Source organism: Odocoileus virginianus, chromosome 30 (assembly GCF_023699985.2).
Source record: "Odocoileus virginianus isolate 20LAN1187 ecotype Illinois chromosome 30, Ovbor_1.2, whole genome shotgun sequence".
NCBI classification, from domain to species: Eukaryota; Metazoa; Chordata; class Mammalia; order Artiodactyla; family Cervidae; genus Odocoileus; species Odocoileus virginianus.
In genome coordinates this window covers 42,860,879-42,885,273 of record NC_069703.1, presented here as the reverse complement: position 1 = coordinate 42,885,273, position 24,395 = coordinate 42,860,879, and the positions used below count along the sequence as shown (strand labels likewise).

The 24,395-nt window shown below is 40.6% G+C and overlaps 1 protein-coding gene across 6 annotated transcripts in view; it reads left to right on the top strand.

Annotated features, from left to right (window-relative positions):
- RNF19B (ring finger protein 19B) overlaps positions 1-21,659 on the top strand; it is a 28,889-nt gene extending 7,230 nt beyond the window's left edge. Inside the window, exons 2-11 of one of the 6 annotated variants that reach the window (XR_002314289.2) lie at positions 4,908-5,113; positions 6,297-6,441; positions 8,127-8,289; positions 8,735-8,849; positions 10,095-10,235; positions 11,174-11,381; positions 13,877-14,008; positions 14,994-15,507; positions 16,900-17,045; positions 17,699-21,659. Coding sequence is in view for 4 of the 6 variants with exons in the window: in XM_020896050.2 (XP_020751709.2) it covers positions 4,908-5,113; positions 6,297-6,441; positions 8,127-8,289; positions 8,735-8,849; positions 10,095-10,235; positions 11,174-11,381; positions 13,877-14,008; positions 14,994-15,471 (1,588 nt within the window). In the remaining 2 variants the exon portion in view is untranslated. Of the gene's footprint in view, positions 1-4,907; positions 5,114-6,296; positions 6,442-8,126; positions 8,290-8,734; positions 8,850-10,094; positions 10,236-11,173; positions 11,382-13,876; positions 14,009-14,993; positions 15,832-16,899 lie in introns of those variants that run through there. The other 5 variants (XR_011484794.1, XM_020896050.2, XM_020896049.2 and 2 more) reach the window with 5 other exon arrangements.
- The last annotated feature ends 2,736 nt before the right edge of the window (positions 21,660-24,395 follow it).

Here is a 24,395-nt window from a genome sequence, read left to right as displayed (position 1 = left end):
GTGTAATTTCCTAGACCTTACTTTTATTTATTTATTTTTCTAGGACATAGATTTGTTGGTTTTTTTTTCCATTTATTTTTATTAGTTGGAGGCTAATTACTTTACAATATTGTAGTGGTTTTTGCCATACTCAATGCTCTGTTGAGCTAAGAAAGCAGAGTAGGAGAGAGATTCCAATGTAGGCTAGAGAAGAGAAAGAACAAAATAGTTTTTTTTTTTTTTTCTTCTTTTTTTGACTACCTAAGGTAGGAGATTGCCCTATTCAGAATTTAGGAATTTACTCCTCAAAAGGGCTTATACAGAATTTTAGGATTAAGTTATAGTAATTAGCATATAGAAAATCAATAGATACATAGATAAGTTTAAAAGATTGCTTTAGGGAAATGTAATGGACCAATATAAAGTAAAAAAACCCGAAGAGGAGAGGGTCTCTATATCATTCCTTCAAAACACGTGTTTTAAGCATGAATCAGGGTGCTAGACCCTGGAGACTAAAAAATGGTATTTTTCCTTGCCTAGTCTGGTTGGGGGAAGCATACATATAAACATATTTACAGTATAATATGTTAAGTATTGTGAAGTAATTATGCACAGACAGGAAGTGGGCAACCAACTGCCTGGAGAGGTTAAGTGGATTTTATAGAAAGGATGACATTTGAGCTGGTTCTTAAACGGATTAGTGTTTGCCAGGGCAAGAAGTAAGGAAAGGGCGTTTCAAGGCAGAGAGTAACAGGGTGTACAGAGGCCAGGAAGTGGGACAGTATGTGCCGTGTATTTATACCATGACTTTCAGGGCAAGGTCTCAAGTGCAGTTTTAAAACATGTTTAGTTATACTTGAAAGCAGCAAACACCTATACTTCCATTTTAGGGATGGAATCTAAAGTTTGGAGATTTTAATTAGCTCAGTGTCATGCAGTATGAGTCAGGGGCAAAGAGCCTAGACTAGGCACCCAAAAACTGGAATGCCAAGTCTCGTGCCCTGAGTAATTCTGTGTCACAATAATAGGTTGCTGTAGGTTCATGAGTATTTGAGGTTATTTTACTTCCTTCAAAATTCCACACCCAAAATTGATATTGTCAGTCCTATCAAATGTTCTTTAAAAAAAGAGAGAGAGAGAGAAAAATCTGTTAATAAATATTACTCCCACTATGTGAGGTAGAAATATATCATGAAATGTTCAAAGGCTTCCTGACTGGCAGTCTGTCTAATTTGTATTGTCTTGTCTGATGTTGACTTAATACTTTTTTCTGAAATCACCTAGTACCTTTCTTGTTTAACACAAAATAGCAAGCAAATCACTTTCTTCAGGAAAAATATTGTTTATCCTTAGTAGTTATTTTGCAACTCGGTGGGATAAATTTGCTCAGAACTCCTACAGGATATGAATCATTTGCATTTATACATTGAATTCACTTTGCTCTTTCTGAAAAGGGTTTTAATACAGCCTGTGTTATGTAACATAGATGAAACCTTGTCATTGATATTTTCAGTGTCATTCTCAAATCAACTTGCAGAATCTATGATAAGCCTGGAACTTAAGTTGCTGTCATAAATATCTAATGTACAATCAAATAAGCAAACTGTAAACTAGATCTAAGAAAATGCTATTATTTTGTTTGTTTGAGGTCTTTGGCTATTGGAGGAGAGCATGGCATAGGGGATGACAACACCAAGCCTGCAGTCATTGACTTGTCTAAAAATTGTTTGAACTTTCACTACTGCTGTCTTCCCTTCTTTGTTTAAATTACTTTTTTAAAAAAATTCTTATTTTAAATGCGTCCACTTACTAGGGTAGCCTGTGCATTTAGTTGAGATTTTTAGAGTTAGAAAGGCTAATAGTTGTAAATACATTGGATTGTTTGTAGGAAAATAATTCTTGGTAAATAAACATAAATTGTAAGAAACTTAGTTAATGCTGGTTGGTGCTGATAGATCCTGAATTGTGTTTCGTAACTAAGAATATGTATCAAAAAGGATTAGGAGGAAATAATGGCCATATTCCATGTTGATTAACAAGACTGATGAGTGGTGTTCTTGGATTCTGGAACCTGTCAAGAAAGAAGACATTTCAAGGTATACGTTCATGTTGGAAGAAATAATGGAAAGATAAAGTGAGCTTTCAGTTGTCTCTCAGTCTGTCATCAGGTCAGCTTCACTGTGAAACCTAAAAATGAAAAAGGATTGAAATCATAAAACTCCTAGAAGAAAATATACGCAGAACACTATTTGACATAAATTGTAGCAATATATTTTTTTTTTATCTGTCTCCTAAAGCAGAGGATATAGCAAAAATTAATGATCCCTGGACCTCCCTGGTGGTACAGTGGATAAGAATCTACCTGCCAATGCAGGGGACATGGGTTTGATCCCTGGTTCGGGAAAATTCCACATGCCCCAGAGCAACTAAGCCCACTTGCTACAACTACTGAGCCCAAGCTCTTGAGCCAATGAGCTGCAACTGTTGAGCCAGCATACCACAACTCCTGAAGCCCATGCCCTGGAGAGTGTACTCTGCAATAAAAGAAGCCACCACAGTGAGAAGCCCCTGAACCACAGTGAAGAGGAGCCTCCACTCACCACAACTAGAGAACGCTTGTGCACAGCAACAAAGACTCAGCACAACCAGAAAAAATAAGTAAATTTTTGAAAAAGTATTTCTTTAAAAAAAATAAATAAATGAGACCTAATTAAACTTAAAAGCTTCTGTACCGCAAAGGAAACCATTGACAAAACAAAAAGACAACCTACTGAATGAGAGAAAATATTTTCTAATGATATGAGTGATAAGGAGTTAATATCCAAAATATATAAGCAGCTCATACAAATCAACATCAAAAAAACAAAAACAGTCCAGTTGAAAAATGGGCAGACTTGAATAGACATTTTTCCAAAGAAGACATACAAATGACCAACAGTCACATGAAGAGATGCTCAGCATCATTCATTAATCATCAAAGAAATGCAAATTAAAATCAGTGAGATGTTATCTCACACCTATCAGAATGGCTATCATCAACACGGCCACAAATAACAAATGCTGGCAAGGATGCAGAGAAAAGAGAACCGTCATACACCTTTGGTGGCAATGTAAATTGGTTTTGCCATTATGAAAAACAGTATGAAGATTTCTCCAAAAATTAAAAATAGAATTACCATGTGTGCGTGCGTGCTAAATCACTTCAGTCGTGTCTGACTCTGTGCGACCCTATGTACTGTAGCCTGCCAGGCTCCTCTGTCTGTGGGATTCTCCAGGCAAGAATACTGGAGTGGGTTGTCATGCTCTCCTCCAGGGGATCTTCCCAATCCAGGGATGGAACCTGTGTCTCTTACGTTTCCTGCATTGGCAGGCAGGTTCTTTACCACTAGTGCCACCTGCAAAGCCCCTGGAACCCAGCAATTCCATTCCTGGGTGTTTATCTGGAAAGAAAAAAAAAAAAAAAACCAACACTAATTGAAAAAGATACATGCACCTTAATAGCAGCATTTATAACAGCATTATTTGCTGTTGCCAAAATATGAAAGTTACCAAGATATGCAATTGGCAAGATATAAGACTTCCCTGATAGCCAAGTTGGTAAAGAATCTGCCTGCAATGCAGGAGACCCTGGTTCAATTCCTGGGTTGGAAAGATCCGCTGGAGAAGGGATAGGCTACCCACTCCAGAATTCTTGGTTTTCCCTTGTGGGCTCAGCTGATAAAGAATTTGCCTGTAATGCAGGAGACCTGGATTTGACCCTTGGGTTAGGAATATCCCTGGAGAATGGAAAGGCTGCCCACTCCAGAGCCTGGAGAATTCTGTGGACTATGTATATAGTCCATGGGGTCACTAAGAGTCAGACATGAATGAACGACTTTCACTTTCACTTTTAAGATATGAAAACAATGTAAGTGTCCATCAACAGATGAATGGATTTTTAAAATATGGTATACATATGCAATAGAATGCTACTCAGCCATAAAAAGTGAAATTTTGCCATTTTCACCAACATGGATGGACCCAGAAGATATTATGCTAAGTGAAATAAGCCAGAGAAAGAAAAATATAAATGATATTACTTATATGTGCAATCTAAAAAAATAAAACAAACTAGTGAGTATTAACAGACACACACATATAGAGAACAAACTAGTCGGGGAGAGGGAAGGGATATGGGATAGACAGGATAGGGGTAGGGAATTATGAGGTACAAACTACTATGTATAAAAATGTTAACAAAGATACATAGTACAGCACAGGGAATATAGCCAAAATTTTATACCTATAAATGGAATATAGCTTAAAAATTGTGAATCATTGTTGAACACCTGAAACAATATTGTACATGAACTATACCACAGTTTTTTTAAAAAGTATACTTGCTAAAAAATAAATAAATAAATAAAAAGTATACTTGCTTTAGTTTTTTCTATTGGTCTTTATTATACAAATATTCTGTCCTTTAAACAAATTCTGATTTCTCTAAATATAGCAAACCATCAAAAGGAAATCGTTTTGTACCCTTATTTATGAAACTTGCTATGACAGACTGTTCCCAAAACAGCTTAAACTATGACTGAATACATGCTAGGAATTCAGGCTGAAAGTCCAATGGTTAAGACTGTGCTTCCACTGCAGGGGACATGGGTTCAAACTCTGGTTGGAACTAAAATCCTACGTGCCACTCAACATGGCAAAAAAAAAATCTAGCTAAATATGATGTTTTCCTATTTTTTCAGGAAGTAATTTGTATTTTTAGAATCTCGAGAAGAAATTTACTTTCTCACACAGAATATGTGTGTGTGTTACACATATGTGTGTTCTTTCCTCTATACCGAATGAAGTGGTGGGGGACACCAAACAGTGTTACCCCACTGGAACCAATGCATAATGTCTTAGCTTATATCTCGTCCTATTTCCTTACGCAGGTATGCAGTTATTGCCTATGGCTGTGCCAGCTGCCCAAAGCTGACCTGTGAGAGGGAAGGCTGCCAGACTGAGTTCTGTTACCACTGCAAGCAAATATGGCATCCAAATCAGACGTGCGATATGGCCCGTCAGCAGAGGGCACAGACGTTGCGAGTCCGCACCAAGCACACTTCAGGGCTCAGTTATGGACAAGAATCTGGACCAGGTATAAGTTGGCGTAGTCTCATTTGTCTTTTTATTTGATATTTCATAATGTGAGCCCAAAGTTGGGAGAGATTACCTTAATGTATGACTCAAGGATTAGAAAGCAGAAACTATTTGGTAATACTCTCAATACTATATTTAATATGTAGCTTCTCTCTCTGGCCATTTATAGACTGTCCAACCCAGGTGACTTGGAATAAAGCAAAACTGAATTCTGTAGTTTCTGCCTTTTTAGTAATATGTCTCAGATTGGAGAGCAGTTAGGTACTTTTGCTAGGGGCTTTTTCAGTCCTTTCATCGTGAGCAGAAAGACATTTGGTATTAAACCTATTTTGTTTTCCTACTAGCTTTAAGTACATCACTGTTTTTGGAAGTAGGGTGCAGATTTGAGGAAAGCAAGTGATGTTAGTATGGATTAATGATTAACCTTAAAAGAAGGAGTATCACACATTCAGTTTCAACCTTGACATGTCAAAGGAAACCTATTTTAAAATGTCATTGGGCTTATTACCTTTTATAAATGTGCTTAATTTCACTGATGTCATTTGGGGAAGCTAGTAGGAAAGATTTACCATTCACTTTTTCCTGGCACAACCTAATCTCCTAACTTTTTGTTTTTAATAGGTTAGTTCCTAGCTTGCTGTGAAAATTACCAGGTGTATGCTACATAGCACACACAGTTGTTTTTAGGTTTTGAATTTTAAAGTATCATGGCAAGAGGCTGTGTATTGTATTAACAACAAACCGCAGTGATACTTGTTGAAACTGTGAAAGGAGTTTCCTGAACTAAGATTTTTCAAGACTTAAAGCCAAATGCAGGCTACAGACTGTTCTTCCTGTAGAACTGTGCTTTTAATTCTGCCAGCCTATTGACTGCTGAAATTCCATTTTTCTTGGAACCGTCTCTCTCTCTAGGGAAGTCTCTTTGCTCCGAGTGTGGCTCACGTGCTGTGGAAGATGCCAGTTTGGGGGATAGGCAGCTCAATATGAGACAGGATCCGTTTTATGAAATTTCCTGAGGTCTAGACGTAGCCAGCCTTCCAGCGAAGTGGGTTGCACAATCTGGAATCCTCAGTCAGAAATTCTTGACTGCCTCATTTCTTATGCATACTCCTGGGAATAATAAAACCAAACTAGGTTTAAGTAGGGGTATTTTTCTACCCATTCTTCCTCCCTCCCCTCAGCAGATGACATCAAGCCATGCCCACGATGCAGTGCTTACATTATCAAGATGAATGATGGAAGCTGTAATCATATGACCTGTGCAGTGTGTGGCTGTGAATTCTGTTGGCTTTGTATGAAAGAGATCTCAGACTTGCATTACCTCAGGTGAGATGAGAAAGTGTCCTTTTTTTTTGCAGTATAATTGCTTTACAATGTTGTGTTAGTTTCTGCTGTACAATGAAGTAAATAAATCAGCTAAAATGTATACTTATATCCCCTCCCTCTTGAACCTCCCTTCTACCTCCACCATCCCACCCCTCTAGGTCATCACAGAGCACCAAGCTGAGCTCCCTGTACTATACTGCTGTTTCTCACTCGCTACCTGTTTTACACACAGTAGTGTATATATGTCAATCCTACTCTCCCAATTCGTCTCACCCTTCCCTCTGACATCCTTTTACCTAAATCAGTGAGAGAACAAGACCATAAAAACAGTAGGTCCATTGTTTTTATTTATAGTCTTCATCCCTTACTGATTGAGGGAAAAGGATGTCAAAGAGACATCATCTGTCCTCTCATTACAGCATAAGGAAGCTGTAAAAACTTCCTCTGAAACACCCTTCCAATCATGTTTTTCTCCAGCTCAGCAACTTCCAGTGACTGTTTTCCCTAGCCTTCCAGGTAGAGTTCAACTTCCTTAGGATGGCTTTGAAGGTTTTTTTTTACAGTCTAGCCCCAATGTACTTTCTAACTTTTTCCAGTTTGCTTTCATAAATACTGTATCCCAGATTATCTGTGTCTCTTCTGTGCTCTTAGCTCCCTGACCATTCATGTTCTTTCCTTTGCCTGGAATGCTTTCTAATCACCTCACCTCCCAGCAACCCCATTTTATCTCCACCTGTTCATTTCTTATCCAGTCTTCAAGAGCCACTTTAAATGCCATTCCATCTGTGATGCCTTCCCCCAGCTTTTTCTGCTTCATTCTTCTTTACTGACATTCTTTACATGTTCCTTTATAAACATCATTATGACTTTTACTTCGTTTACATGTCTAATTTTGTTAAGCTGTATTATGAACACTTAAGGTTAAGTGTTAACCTTTTTACAGTTCCTTCAGTGTAGTAGTCATTCAAATATTGTCCTGAAGGAGGTAATATTTGCAAATTTAACATTCATTGTGTGGATGAAACACTTTCATTTTCAATTTAGCAAGCATTACAATATACCGGTTTATTACGGACACCGGAGTACATAAGACATGACCGCTAACTTTCAAAATTGCTTACCGTATCTAGTAGAAAAGACAGCACAAAGGGAGTTAACAAAAATGGTTGGACTCAGAACAACTAAGTGTAAAAGTAGCCAAACTCAGAGTATGAAACTGTTGTAAAGGGTGTGATGAAATATTTTTATATCTTATCCCAGGAACATGATTTGCAGTGTCTATATATGCCAAGAAAACCATGCAAATCAAAGAGAGTTCCTTCACTGCAAGATACAAAATGTTTGGATGAGATGTCAAGTGCATAGACTATATAGGTTCCCGTGTAGTATCACACAAAGAAGTAGGTTCATTTTGGTGGGTTAGAGAGGATAGAGTTCAGCAGAAAAGAATGAAAAAGAAGTTTCAAGTTTAGGGACCTGCCTTTACAAAAAAATTAAAGAACCAGAACTCTTAATAGTCTCACCTTGGGCTTTGCTTCCCCTTATGCAATATATTCATTTCTTATAACCTCCTATAACTATTAATCACTTTTATGGAAAAGAAGGCTCTTGCTCTTATCAAACTCTCTAGTAACAACAGCTGCATTTGTAATATTGACATTAACTTTGGCATATTTCCTCTGCAGCCCCTCTGGCTGTACATTCTGGGGCAAGAAGCCATGGAGCCGTAAGAAGAAAATTCTTTGGCAGCTGGGCACATTGATTGGTGCCCCAGTGGGGATTTCCCTCATTGCTGGCATTGCCATTCCTGCCATGGTCATCGGCATTCCTGTTTATGTTGGTAGGAAGGTAAGATGTTGAATTCTGTCCCTGTTCCAACTTCGGGTTTATTGGTAGAGTTTTGAAGGAAATGGGGAGGAACTTATATTTCAGCGCTGCCTGAAAGCCAACTGGTTCTTGAATAATAATGACATTAGTTTCTTAAATGGATTTTCATAAACCCCGCAAGAGATCTAAAAGTTCTTATTAACATCCTGGGCCTGGTTTGTCTCAGTGACTTAAAGGTGAATGCTTACTTCACTCACCTACGTTGTCTCTTCTTGTATTAACTTTTTCATATTAGTTTATACCTTCCTGGTCTGAGTTAGATTAAAATGTGAGAAAGATGTCTCTTTGAGATGAGGGACTATGTTTTAATATAGATAACTTATAAGGGAATATTTACTTATCTTTTTTCTCCCCAGCAAAAAGATTGATGTCCTAACTCGCTGACTTGGATTTTCTTTCTTCTTAGATTCATAGCAGGTATGAGGGACGGAAAACCTCCAAACATAAGAGGAATTTGGCGATCACAGGAGGAGTGACTTTGTCAGTCATCGCATCCCCTGTCATTGCTGCGGTTAGCGTTGGTAAGAAGCTGGCCAAGACTACGACTCCCTCCCCAACCTGACCTCACCCCACCGCACCTACTCCCATCAGCTTTCTGGCCTCACAGTTTAGCCAGCTGGCCAGATGTTTCACCTCTGGAGGCTCCTACGTTTTTGTGTCAGACCCTCCTTGGGAGTTAACTCTTGTAGGCACTGTTATTGTGGTTATTATCAAGCTTCCCTGGTGGCTCAGATGGTACAGAACCTGCCCACAGTGCGGGAGACCTGGGTTTGATCTTCACGTCAGGAAGAACTCCTGGAGAAGAGAATGACAACTCACTCCAGTATGTTTGCCTAGAGAATTCCATGGACAGAGGGGCCTAGAAGGCTACTGTCCAAGGGGTCTCAAAAAGTCGGACACAACTAAGCAAATAACACTTCACTTTCATTATTATTATCAGCCACAGTAAAGTATCAAAGTTTGGAATCTTTTATTCTTAAGTTAGTACCTAGAACTCCATCTGGCACATACAAAAAGGTTGAATTAAAGGATATTACTTTAAGGCCTAGTTTTTTACCTTTCCTCTTCCCTCTCCACTTGCCATTAAAACCCACAAAACAAAATTTTGATTTACTTAATGCCTCACAGTATTTTGGGAGGCATGAGGGTTTGTTTTAGAATAACAATAACATAATTCCATTTGCCGGGAGCAGGTCTGAGGGTTTTACCTGTATGTATTCATTTAATCCTCACAACAGCATAGTTGTGACAGAAGTTGCAATAACCTCTGGGACATGAATCAGGGCAATCTGACTTCAGAGTCTGGGCTCTTAACAACTAAGCCCTTCTGCCTTCCACAGCAGTAAGATTTTAGAATTAACACTCAGGGGTGGGGCGGGGATCCTGAACCCTTAGAGTCACTTGTTTCATATTTGATTATTAATTCGTCCTGGGATTAGCATCTCAGCAATGAATGGAAGTGGGGAAATGAAAGCAACATACATGTGCTGTGCTAGGCCCTATGCATGCATTGATTGTTGGCAACCCAAGGAAGACATGTCCAAGATTGCAATAGCTGGTAAATTGAAGCCAGGATCCTAACCCAGGCCTTTCTGATTCCAAGTCCAGTCATCATTCTGTTAGATCAGGATGCTTCTTTAGCATAGTCCTATTCTGTCTTTCTTCGACCCTTTATAAAGTGGTTTGTCTGTCTTCAGCTATGGGAAGGAGAATTCAGGACAGCTGCAACCCAGTGGCCTGCTGACATGTTTCCTTCTCTTCCCTAGGTATTGGCGTCCCTATTATGCTGGCTTATGTCTATGGGGTTGTGCCTATTTCTCTCTGTCGAGGAGGTGGCTGTGGAGTTAGTACAGCCAATGGAAAGGGAGTGAAAATTGAGTTTGATGAAGATGATGGTCCAATCACAGGTAAAAGAATTTTCATTTCCCTTTGAATTTATGGGACACAAGATAAAAGTCAGTAAAATTCCAGCACATTTTACAGAGAGATTGACATTGGATTACTTTGGATAATGAGCTTTATAGGAGGTAAAGTATTTTTAGCTTTTCATTTCTTTGTTCCAGAGTTACTAGGTTAATTCCTCTGGTACTTGCCTCTGTGTGGCAGGTACAAACTAGTAGGACTCCAAGTAACTCTTAAGTATGCTGATAATAGTAAATTATATAATTATAATAAAGTCTTATATCTGCACAATACTTTATAATTTTCAGAAGACTTTACACAGTTATTATTTCACTTGGTTTTTACAACAGCTCTGAAGAGAGAGGACCGGGACTGTTATTATCCCCGATTAATGGGAACTTCTTTAAGCCTTTGTCTCAACATCTGTTAAATGGGTTTAAGAACTTCTGAAGAGCTGGAACTATAGCAGATCTTCTGACTTACACTTTGATGTTGTTTCCACTTTACCGTATTAACTAACCTAAGAGACACAGATCCCCAGAGATTTTTCAAACTTCCTACTAGAATCAGCACATGACCTAAATGTATTTGGAAATATTTATGTTTGATTAGGTGGCATCTGTAGTATAATGGAAAGAATAATGGACTCAGAATCACATGGTAGTATTGTGTGACTGACCATAGACAAGGCATTTAGTTCTAAGCTTTCATTTCCTCATTTAAAATTGGGGTTATTAGTTCCTATTTCTTCGGAAAATTAAATGTGAGCATATGTTAAAATACCTGATACGTGGTGGCTGAATGTAGATGCTATTCATTAAGTGAATAAATGAGTATTTTTCTACATGACTATTCTCTACTCTGAAGAGTCATTGCAAGAAGATGCCAGACCCTGTTTTGATGTTGTGCTATCTTCAGTTGTGATGTTTGGTTCCATCCCCAGTGGCAGATGCCTGGCGAGCCCTCAAGAATCCCAGCATTGGGGAAAGTAGCATTGAAGGTCTAACTAGCGTATTGAGCACCAGTGGAAGCCCTACAGATGGACTTAGTGTTATGCAAGGTCCATACAGCGAAACAGCCAGCTTTGCAGCCCTCTCAGGGGGCACACTGAGTGGTGGTATTCTTTCCAGTGGCAAGGGAAAATACAGCAGGTAAGCAATTTCTGACAGAACTAGTTAGAATTATGAGAAGTGACATATCATGTTGAACCATTTCTCTGTGTCAGGCATGTCTCATATAGCATCTCATTTTGATTTAATCATCAGTGGTGGAGTTTTTTGTTTTTCTTTTAACTTTTACAATCAGAAAACAGGCTAAAAAGGTTGAGTGACGCAACATAAAAGTTCTGTGTTTCTTCCCACTGTACCATAGTGACTCCATATAAAGAATAATCTTGACTTCAGATCCTCCCTCTACTGTGTTAGGCTGCCTCTTTTAGGAAGGGAAAGCATGCATTTTTGTAGAATTCCCAAGACTATGTCCTCCATTAGGCTTGTCACTGGCTTTTAGTTGAACAGCATTTATGCTGTACCCTGTTGGCTTATTGATACTGTGATCCTTATAACCTTCCTGTTCTGATTCCCATTTGATAAGAAAAATCAATTCTATAAACTTGTGTTCAGAATATGTAAGTCTTTATGACTAAAATGGTTGTGACTTGGTTGGTTGTTTCACCAGGTAGATAAAACAGAACATATTCAGAGTAGCATAGCAGATGTTACGTGAGAAGCAGTTATTTGAATGCACTGGAGAAGAAAGGCCTGAGGAGGGGTAAAGGTGATACAAAACAAGGTACAGAGGTAGAGGAGATGCTTGCCTTCAGTTATCTGAAGGGCCTTGAAGTGGAAAAAAGGATTAAGACTTCTGCCTCATGCCAAGGGATAGATTAAGATGATTCGGCAGAGGCTAGAGGGAAATGAATTTTGTTTCATTATAGAGACTGTAGGAAAAATCTGTATAAAGTCCAAAGAAGGAATGGATTATATCAGTAGATATTGAGCTCTATACCTCTAGAAGTATTTGAAGTGAGACCAGAGGGCCATGTGGCTATTAGAAGGTCAAGCAGCAGTTGGCAGATGGGCTGGATCCCACACCTGAGTGCGTGTCACTCACTTGGGAGCCTTTTAAAAATAGATTGCAGTGCCTTATCCCAGAATTAATAAATTAGAATCTCCCAGAGTGGGACCTAGGAATCTCTGTTTTGAAAATTCTCCCCAGCTGATTCTAGCATAGCCATTGCACAGACCAGCTTCTAGGAACCACCCAAGGAGATGGCCTTTGCGAAAGGCCTTTTCCAGTTCTGAGAATGATCTATGGCAGAGCTGAAACTAGGACCCAGGTCTCTGACTCAATGCACTTTCCATTGCACTACCTCATTTTCCTGGACTATGGCACATTCCTGAAGGGCATCTAAGGCTGGAGGAGCAGAGCAGAGACTCAGACAGCAGGATGGAGGTTGACTGAATGTGCAGCTGTAGACTGCTGCTGACCTGTTGGTATCTCCTGACTCTGATTCTCTCTTGTTAGGGGATCCCGCCTCCACATGCTGGAGAATTCACTGCTGTGCTTTCTTAAAACCAACACCCCTGTAAATAAGCAGACATAATTGGGGACTGACTTGCTGAAACTGCAGCTTAGCCAGGCCAGCTGTTCCAGTTCTGTGAAAGCCTTTTATAGGAAGTGAATGAGTCAGATGGGTTTGACTGTGAAACCCATTATGAGGAAATACTTAAATGTGCAACCAAATGATATTGGAGCCAAGATAGGAAAAGCTATGGGTCCTCCGAGACACCATTGGGAAAGTTTGCTGCCCTTGTTGGAGGTTGACTCTTAAGTGTCCTTTAAACTCATAGCCTGGGGGTGATTTGATTGCTGAATGTTTAAGTTCCTAGTACGTGCAAGACATGTAGGGTAAAGTGTGGATGAGATGTGGCCTGTCCTCTTTTGGAGCTCACAACTGAGTGGGAAGGAGATGTGTAAACTGATTTAATAAATAGGTAGTTGCTGTGGAGCACTTCGCAGAAGGTGACTGGTTTGATGGAAGAATGAAGGGAGGAGATAATGCTTCCTTTGTTGTTAAGAACTAAGTATGAGTTTGTCACATAGAGAAAGGAAACTTCCAAAGAGAGGGACTAGCATATGCAAAATCAGAGAGGTATAAAATGTGTATAGGTGTGTAAGGGGGAAGAAATCCAATGTGATTAGGATTTAGGACCTATGGTAAGAGGTGGAACTGGAGACAGAGCTTGGAGGCAGATCAGGTAGACCTTAAATGCCTGATGGCAAGAGGGAGCCAAGAAAGGGGCTGGTAGAGTGATCAGGTTATTGTCCATTTTGGCACTGATCTCAAAGTTGTTTGACTTGGACTTACGGCCACTGGAGAGAGCACAATTGCAGTTACCCATGCGGGAGCTGTTGAGAGCCTGAAGTTAAGCAATAGCAGTGGGGATGGAAAGGAGGGGACGATTTCAATAGATAACTTTAAGAGAGAAAAATGTGTGGGCATCTCTTTGAGCTATTTGGCTTTTGGAGAAGATCAGATCAACTCAAATTTGCAAGAGAATAATGAAAGAGGTATGTGCCAAGAAGCAGACTGTCTTGGAATACCCAGGTCTCATATTAACTTAAACGTCCCCTCTTTACACAGGTTAGAAGTCCAAGCCGATGTCCAAAAGGAAATTTTCCCCAAAGACACAGCCAGTCTTGGTGCAATTAGTGACAACGCAAGCACTCGTGCTATGGCCGGTTCCATAATCAGTTCCTACAACCCACAGGACAGGTATGTGAACAGTCAGATGCCTAGGAGAAGTTGCATTTTTTGGTTGAGTTTTGGCCTTAGAAGCTCAATGCTTCATGTTAGGGCTCTATGTACCATATAGTGGGATACATAGTGTGTATACCCTGTAGATTCATTGAGCACATTCTTGATATGGGAGTGTTTGGCATCCTTGATTGATTCTTCTTGTTAGCACTTGATTTTTAGAGGTTTTCTTTTCCTTTTTCTTTTTTTTTTGGCTGTTGTAACAGTGTAATTATTCACATGGAACTTAACAAGCTAGATGGATATTCACTGATGTCTATGGCTCTATGGTTTCTGCTCTTAACGTTGATTCTTGCTTGATGTGACTTCTGTAGCCTATTTATTTTTGAGAAGCTAGTGTATCTCGTATGGTGTGATTACAGCACTCCCTACTGGAGAGATTCTGGTTTCTTCTCATTGTAGCAGAGAAATAAAAAGCTGTGACGCTTTCACTCTCATATTTTGAGGAAGATAGTGTGAGGTTCTGATCCTTAGTTGAATTTTGGAAGCTCATTTTTAGTTGTTTAAAGAAATTGGCAGAATAACTGATAAGGATATATAGCACAGGAAAATCTTCTCAATATTCTATAATGACCTATGTGGAGAAAGAATCTTTGAAAAGAGTGGGTATAAAAAGAGTGGCTATGTGTACAGGTATAACTGAGTCACTGCAGTACAGCAGAAGCTAATGCAACACTGTAAATCAGCTACACTCCAATAAAAATTTAAAAAGAAATAAATTGTCAGAGATGTTTGTGTGCATATTTTAAATCAAGGAGATCTAATTGTTCTTCTCCGTCTTATTTGAGTACTAGATTAACTTTTATTTTTATCTAAAAGTGAGCTCTAGTCTACTATTTACCTATATTTTGGGACTTTCTAATCCTGAACCCACGAACTGCTTTTACCAACAGGTGTAGCATGACCCATGCATGATTCAGCAAAGTGGATTTTGTCTCCACAGAGAATGCAACAATATGGAAATCCAAGTGGACATTGAAGCCAAACCAAGTCACTATCAGCTAGTGAGTGGAAGCAGTACAGAGGACTCACTCCATGTTCATGCACAGATGGCAGAGAATGAAGAAGAAGATGGTGGTGGAGGTGGTGGTGGTGCCAGCAGCAGTGGCAATGGTGAAGAGGACCCCCCCTGCAAACACCAAAGCTGTGAACAGAAAGACTGCCTGGCCAGCAAACCTTGGGACATCAGCCTGGCCCAACCCGAGAGCATCCGCAGTGACCTTGAGAGCTCTGATACACAGTCAGATGACGTGCCAGACATCACCTCAGATGAGTGTGGCTCCCCTCGCTCCCAAGCTGCAGCCTGCCCCTCAACACCCAGAGCCCCAGGTGCACCAAGCCCAAGTGCCCATATGAACCTCTCTGCCCCAGCTGAGGGCAAGACTATCTTGAGGCCAGAAGATGCAGAAGCCAGAGTATGAAGTGGAATGAATGCTCCTGTTCTGAGAAGCACACTTGTAACTGCATCTTTTGGAATCTTTTGGGGGGGCAGGGATTTCTGTACTTTTATTTCAGAGATTCTCTGGTCACAGGTTTTCCCCAGGGAAATTCTGATAAATTTGCAGTTTCTTACCAGATGAAATATGGAAATTTTGCCCTTAGTTCCATGCATCCCCACATCTCCGTTGCCCTCCCCTTTTTTAGTTTTAATTTATTGGTTAAACTTATGGTGGCAATCCGTGAGGTGTGTCAAAGAGTGTACAGATGTATGTGTGTATATTGTATGTATGCTAACATATTACTGAAGGACACATTTTAATAAATAAAAATTTCTGTCGTAATTCAGCTTCTCTCATTTTCCTTGGCTTGGATAGTCCTCCAGAGCCAAGAGTTTGATTGAAACAGACCACTACATCTTTAACAGTCTATAAATCTGAACTCTCCTAATCCCAGGGAAGAAAGATGGTATTCTAACCAGACTGCAATGGAAGGAAGTGAAGTCGCTCAGTCGTGTCCGACTCTGCGACCTCACGGACTGCAGCCTCCCAGGCTCCTCCATCCATGGGATTTTCCAGGCAAGAGTACTGGAGTGGGTTGCCATTCACCTATAAACCTATGAGTCCTAGCTTGACAGAAAGCAAAGCCAAGATTGTTTTGGACTGTGTAGTCAGACTGAAGAATTAGCTGGAGTCACTCAGATGCCCTCTAGAGGCAGCTGTGCAGTTAAAGCTTTATTTACCCCTTTCTGCATCGTACTTATTAGAAATGTGCTTCCAAGGAGGAAAGGGGTGTCACTTCCACCGGCTCTTCAGAAATCCCAGTAAATGTTGCATGGTTTTAAGTTGGGGAACAGAGGATTCTTCCTAGATGAAGAAATTTACCTACTCTGCTTAATCACTAAGCAATACCTAGGTGTGTGTTATGCTTTCCGGTACACATTCCCTGTTGGAAAAAACAACTTTCTAGTTTTGCCAATCTAGTTTTAAGTAAGAGGGACAAAGGAATCTGACTAGAATTTGTAATGAAAGGAGAGAGGAGACATGCCATCAAAATCACAGCATGTTTAATTTTATCTGATCTTATAAATTTGTCAGAATTGAGCTACTCCTTGGTCTTGGCGCTATCTAGAATAATGGTCTTAGAAATGAATGTTCATACATAGTATAGCAGAAAAATTAAAAGATTCATGAGACCTGATGTGAGTTTCCAAATCTGGCAGTAATTTACTTTGTGACTGTTTGAATCAGTTACTCTCTCATGCCCCTGATTTACTGACTCTCAGACAGTAAGTAAGTATTTAAGGAGCTTCCAAGTGCCAAACTTCTCTGTCACTTTAACCCTGGGCCCAGAGTAAGAATTGAAAACATCCTTTCCCTGAGGACCAGATGGCTTTCTGTTTCCTTTCACAGATGCACCTGCTCTTTGTCTTCCTGGCCTGTGCTTTTACTACGATGAGGATGATGAGCCTGGACAACAGCCAACTTGGAAGATTCTTATCTCTTGGGCACTGCATCCAGACTTAGCACATTGCCCTGCACCTGGGACGGGAAGTGCTGTTAGTGGACTTTGGATCTCTGGAAGAATGCCGGAGAGGGTGTCTTTGTGTGAAAAAGGGAACTTGTTGGGGAAAGGGGCAGACAGTATGGGAATCTCTGAAATGCAAATTATCAACTCAAAGACTTGTATTTCTCTTGAAGCCTCATCAAGGGAGCAATTAACAGGATAAAATCAAGGAAGTCTTCTGAAGGGGCAGGAGTTTGCAGCCACAGCTGTATTACTATCTAGACTCCAGTTCTTAACTGCTATGAGAGTTGTGTGTGTTTTCACTTAGCCGAAGTGGGGATTGTGGTCCTAATCATGGAATTGTAAAGATTGTTAGATGGCGTACCAAAAATGCTTTTGTTAAAGGCCCATATATATTTTTTTCTCCCATAGGAATAAGAAGAAATAAATTAAGGGAGATTATGGGTGCCATCTAAAAAAAGCTCACAACTCTAGACCAGAGGCCATGAAAAAGCAAGCTTACTCTATTCCTTTGCAACACTGTTGTGTATCCTAGACATTAGCAGACAAAAAGACCAGTCAGCACCACCTGGAGGAGAACATGAGTAGTGCGTGGGAAAAGTTGATTCTCAGCTTAGAAAATGGGGAAAGCTGACTTTCTTTGTACAGCAGTGTTCACTCATTCTGAAATACCTACTGTTTCAGGTACAGGATGCAGCAATAAGGAAAACACAGAAATGCCTGACCTTGTGAAACTCACGCTGTAGTGGGAAAAAGCAATCAAGATATATAGTCTGGATGAGGATAAATGCAGTGAAGAAAAGAAAGCAGGGAAAGCAAAAAGAGTAGTAGATGGTGCTGCTTTAGGTAGGTACTGTGGACCTCTTTGATAAAGGTACATTTTTTTAAGAGTCTTGAATGAGAAAGAACCATGTGTCTAGGCAAGAATATACCGGACATGAAGAATAAAGTACAAACACCTTTTGATGGAACATCCTTAGTCTGTTTAAACACATACATAGAGGCCTAAATGGCTGGAACAGAGTGAACGAAGGAGGAGTAAAGTAATAGGTTGAAAAGGTGGCTGAGGACAAGATTGTGTAGACAAGGACATTTTAGGTTCCTCTGAGGCCAGGAGGAGAAGTCATCTTCAAAGCCAGACAGATGGGGTGTTTGTGGTCAACTTTAAAAGGCTAAAACTGGGGCATGTCTGGTCACCAACCCTACTTGGATGGGCCAATGGAAAGAAATTTGTGGAAATGATAAATGGGTACTTATTCACTCTGACCTCTTTCTAATGTACTTTCTTGTACTCTAGAGACTGAAAAGTTAAAACTATATGTCTTATACTTCCTTGAAATCAAGGTTCTGAATGTAATCTGCTTTGCCAGTTAGATGCACAAACAAGGATGTTGAGGAAGTGATTCAAGGGTCATCTTTAGCAACCTTTATTGCTCCTGCAAAGATACAGAGCACTTAGGTTTCCCTCTAGCGGTATACCAGTATCCATCAGTTTTTGTGTGGATGTCAAAGGGGCTTCCTGATGCATAAGTCACTGTTCGTGATGTATGGTCTCACAGTCAGCCAGTGCTGGCCTCCTGGTTCCTCTTCCTGATGGTGGCAGAGGTAGCAGTTCTCATAGTGGGCCAATCTGGGAGTCTCCTGGACACCCCAGCCTAGAGCTCACTTGCCCAACATTCCAGTTCTTTTGTAAACACCTAATTTACCTGTATCAAATTCTCTTCTACTTAAAATAGGTGGAACAGTTTTGTTTCCTGAAGTTTCAGAACCCTAACCGATAACAGTATTAGGTTCCAAAACTGGTTATAGATAACAGGCCCTAAAATGTGGGATTCTTGCTTAGTTGTGACTAAGTTGGATTTGAAGGAAGTGAGAATCTAGTTGTCATTGGAAAATGGTAAGCTGGTAAGCAAAGATTATTTATACTTGTGGTCATGTTAAATGAACTGTCTTTTGGATAAAAGACTTTGATAGACCAAGTGGCTGCCACAACAGACCACTGTGTAAGAAATGAAGACATAAATGGTGGTGCTTTTGCTAGAGAGGTTAAAAAAAGAAAGTGAAAGTCTCAAGTGCTTTTAAATTTTCAACTCGGGGCTATCTTTTGTAACCACAAGGAGAGATTCTGGGTTACTGAATTACAACATAAGTTAAATTCTTAGCTTACCAGGTCTCTTAGGTGAAAATTAGGATGCTGTTTGGGAAAGAATAAAGTGAAAAATGGGGACATTTGAGTAAATTTGGATAAATCCTAGTGTTCTGAACCCACAAACTCTACACTTTGCTTCTCCCATCCAGGTACTAACCAGGCCCGACCCTGCTTAGCTTCTGAAATCAGACATATACTTTGCTTCTCTTACCAGCAGAAGCAGCCCTTCTTCCTCCTGTTGATAGGGCTGGTGCTGTCTTACTTGGAGACCTTGGGTAGTTGCGTTGAAAGGAAATGCTTATTGCTGTCCCTTATTACTATCAGATCTGTGGCTAGAGTCAGATCCCAATATGCTTCAGAAGCATATTGAAGTGAAAGTCAGTCGTGTCCGATTCTTTGCGACCCCATGGACTATACAGTCCATGGAATTCTCCAGGCCAGAATTCTGGAGTGGGTAACCACAAAATCTGACCTTAGAGAAGGGAAGGTTACAGAATTATAAGATTTTGCTCATTTGAATCAGTAGAAACCTGGGGAATGAACATGTGTGGACTGGATTCTAAAGGTGTTAGACCAGGAAGAAACGAACATAATTTTATTTTCATTTGGTTGAGTTTATTAATATGGGCATTCTAGAGATTCTGGAATCAGTATATTGGCATTAGCAGCTAAGAATAGCTCTTAGCTGGTTGGTTGGATGAAACCTGGACTTAAGAGGGGTCTACACTTGCTAAGAGTGGACTCATTTGAAAGGACCCTGATGCTGGGAAAGATTGAGGGCAGGGAAAGGGGACAACGGAGGATGAGATGGTTGGATGGCATCACCAACTCAATGGACATGGGTTTGGGTAGACTCCAGGAGTTGGTGATAGACAGTGAGGCCTGGTGTGCTGCGGTTCATGGGGTCACAAAGAGTCGGACATGACTGAGTGACTGAACTGAACTGAACACTTGCTAAAAATTTCTTACTATAGTATTAGAAGCTGAATGCAAAAACATAGAGATAGTAGAGTTGGTGTAGATTTATCATATGTGTATGTACTCATCTCCTAATTCTGCCTCCGGAATTGCTCAGAGGACATTTCTTTCACACACACACACATAAAAATAGAAAGTGCATAGATAAGGGGACACCTCACTTTGAAAATGCTATAGTGTATATCCCCTATAGGCTGGGGATGAAGCTTAGAGATGTTGCCATTGAAATGGAATCCTTGATATCAGTAGGGATGACAGGATCCTAGAGCGGCAGGGGCCAAGAAGCAATACAAAGGCAACAGCAGGAGTGATGAAATATAACCTACTAAGGTCCTGCTTGGTTTGCTTAACACAAAGCAAAATTCTGGCAAAGGGAGGCCTGTTTTAAGTTACCAAAATGGAGGGTCATGGACACTCACTAAATTCTCAGACCAAAGCTCTGAGGGAAGCACCCGGCACTATTACCATAACTAAACAGTTAATCTTCTAGCCTTCCCCAAAGGAATCTTAAGTCAATTAACTATGTCCTGTGCTTAGGGAACTGGAAATACCCAAGCCTTTAGGAAACACTTGGAAACTATAAACCCTAAACCAGTACTAATCTCAAGGAAACTAAAAAGTCTTTATGGACCACTAGTTAAAAATAGAGGCTTGGGACTTTCTGGCGTTCCAGTGGTTAAGATCTTTGAGTTTCCACTCCAGGTGAAGTGAAAGTTGCTCAGTCATGTCCGACTCTGTGACCCCATGGACTGTATAGTCCATGGAATTCTTCAGGCCAGAACACTGGAGTGGGTAGCCTTTCCCTTCTCCAGGGGATCTTCCCAACCCAGGGATTGAACCCAGGTCTCCTGCATTGCAGGCAGATTCTTCACCAGCTAAGCCATAAGGGAGGCCCAAGAATACTGGAGCTGGTAGCCTATCCCTTCTCCAGAGGATCTTCCCGACCCGGGAATCGAACCAGGGTCTCCTGCATTGCAGGCAGATTCTTTACCAACTGAGCTATGAGGGAAGCCAACTTGCAGGGGCATGGGTTTAATCCCTGGTCTGGTAACTAAGATCCCATAAGTTGTATGGTACAACCAAAAAAAAAAAAATATGTATATATATATCCTTATGAGGTGTTATGGGTTGAAAATTCATATGTAGGAGTCCTAATCTCCAATACCTCAGAATGTTACCCTATTTGAAAATTGGGTTGTTGTAGGTATAATTAAGATGAGATTATGCTGGAGTAGAGTGGGACCCTAATCCAATATGATTGGGCCTAAGGGGAACTTTGGACAAAGAGTCACTCATACCAGGAGAATGCCATGTGAAGATGAAAGCAGAGATCTGGATGATGTGGTGGAACCAGCCAGCGAATGCCAAAGATTGCCAGCAAACCACCAGAAGCTAGGGGAGAGGCATGGAACAGATTCCTCCTAACAGCCCTCGGCAGGAACCAACCCTGTCGACAGCTTGATCTTGGACTTCTAGTCTCCAGATCTGTGAGACAATAAATTCGTATTGCTTAAGTCAGTCAATTTGTAGTCCTTTGTTGCATACCTAGCAAAGTAATACACAGGGATCGTGTAATTTATAAGGAATCTCAGCCTGGATCTATCTCACATATCCACCCTGGTTATTTCCAAGTTCCTATAAGCACAGTTGTAATGGGTGTATTTGGCACTGGGCAGAATCTTCACATTGATCTGTAGAGTGCAAGTTATTGTGGGAAGAAAAGCAAAGGAAAGCCCCTGGAACTCTCCTCCACCAGAACCATGAGCCAAAAGCAATAGTGTATCCCTGAGGGCATGATAAAAACTACCACCACCATCAAAGACTTGAGAAATTCCAATGGTGATCCCTATCTTATCTACATTTAAGTTATTTAACAGACTTGACTTGTAGCTGTTATTTCAGATATGATCACTTTGAAGCAAATCAACACCTGCCCCAGCACCTGCAGCCATACAGCTATTGACCATGGAATGTGATGTTTTTCTCTCACCCAAAGAACAGAAATCATGAAAAGCAGATTACTTTTACCTGTCAAAGTCAACAGTACTGCTTACTGTCATACGTCTAGGTAGTAGCACCTCTCCAGTTCAGTTCAGTCGCTCAGTTGTGTCCGACTCTTTGCAACCCCATGGACTGCAGCACGCCAGGCTTCCCTGTCCATCACCAACTCCCGGAGTTGACCCAAACTCATGTCCATTGAGTCAGTGATGCTATCCAACCATCTCATCCTCTGTTGTCCCCTTCACCTCCCACCTTCAATCTTTCCCAGCATCAGGGTCTTTTCAAATGAGTCAGCTCTTCACATCAGGTAGCCAAAGTATTGGAGTTTCAGCTTCAATGTCAGTCCTTCCAATGAATATTCAGGAGATTTCCTTTAGGATGGACTGGTTGGATCTCCTTGCAGTCCAAGGACTCTCAAGAGTCTTCTCCAACACCACAGTTCAAAAGCATCAATTCTTTGGCACTCAGCTTTCTTTATAGTCCAACTCTCACATCCATTCATGACTACTGGAAAAACCATAGCCTTGAGTAGATGGACCTTTGTTGGCAAAGTAATGTCTCTGCTTTTTAATATGCTGTCTATGTTGATCATAACTTTCCTTCCAGCTCGGCTGAAATCTAATGTGCAGGCATTTTAATCATTTCACATTTCCTAGAACATCACTCTGTTATATGATGATGTGTTTTTGGACCTAATAAGCAAGAAGTAGCAAATATCTAAATGCAATGGAAAAACACATGTGTTCTGGAGGATACGAGACATTTAAGGGCACTTCTACCTCCATGAAATTTTTAGGAATCCAGAACAAGAATCTGGAGAATGGCAGTTTTTAATTGTTGGTTTTTTAGGTCTGTTGTTGTTTTTTATTTTCGCTGCACTGGGTCTTCCTTGCCATCTCTAGTTGCAGTGAATGGGCTTAGTTGCCCCCCAGCATGCTGGATCTTAGTTCCCCCCAGACCAGGGATCGGATTGAACCCACATCCCCCACACTAGAAGTCAGATTCTTAGCCACTGGACCACCAAGGAAGTCCTAGGTGATTACAATTTATCTAAAGTGAAAGATAAGCTATTGCATTGTACATCGCCTCCCACTAAGAAAAATCCCAAGCATTTGCTGGGTTTCTGGATTTTGGAGGTAGCATACCACATTTGATCATGCTACACTGGACTGATTTCCAAGTAACCCATGAGTGCTACTAACTTCAGTGGGCCCAGAAAAAGATAATGGTCGCCAGTTGGTATAGGGTGCTGTGTAAGCAGTTTGAATTTTATGATCTGGCAGATCCAGTAGTGTGCACATCCCTTGGCAAATGAGGCTACTTTATACACACTGTGGCAAACATTCATAAGAGAAAAACAGCACAGGGCTTTCAGATTCTGGAGTCAAGCCAGGCTATTTTTTGGCAATTCTCCTTTTGAGAAGCTGATGTTGGCTCACAACTGAGCCCTGCTCCAAGCTCTGGAGGGACCAGCTGGGCACTTAATATCAGATCAGCTTGCTTCCATCACAGAGTAGTCAGGGATTTGTCCTCACTGGAAAAGACACTCAAGATATGAATTGTTTCCATGTATGCCAAGCCTCAAATATAAAGAAAAAATCCTAAATGAGAAAAATACCAATTATTATCAAACCAAAGACCTCCTACCCCAATTATTCTAAATTTGATTATTTGTTAACTTTGACAAGCATAGTGGTTAAGAGGATAGATGCCAGAGCCAGAATGCCTGGGTAGGAATTCTAACTCCACCATTTACTTAAATAGCTTATGCTCATGCATGTTCAATCACTCAGTTGTGTCCAGTCTGTTCATGGGATTTTCCAGATAAGAACATCAGAGTGGGTTACCATTTCCATTAGTGTATGACCTTGGGCATATTGTTAACTCTTTCTATCGCCATTTCTTCATTTGGGACTATGAGGATTAAATGAATGCAAATAGCAATGCCTGCCTGTAGGCTTCCCAGGTGGCGCTAATGGTCAAGAACCCGCCTACTAATGCAGAAGACGGAAAAAGATCTTCCCTGGGTTGGGAAGATCTTCTGGAGGAGGGCATGGCAACCCAGTCCAATATTCTTGCCTGGAGAATCCCCATGGACAGAGGAGCCAACTACTGCGCTATAGTCCACAGGGTCGTAAACAGTAGGACATGACTGAAGCAACTTAGCACCAGCATGCACAGCCTGTAGTAAGAGCTATATATATTAGCTAGTATCATTCTTTTCACTTATTATTACCATGCTTATCATCATCA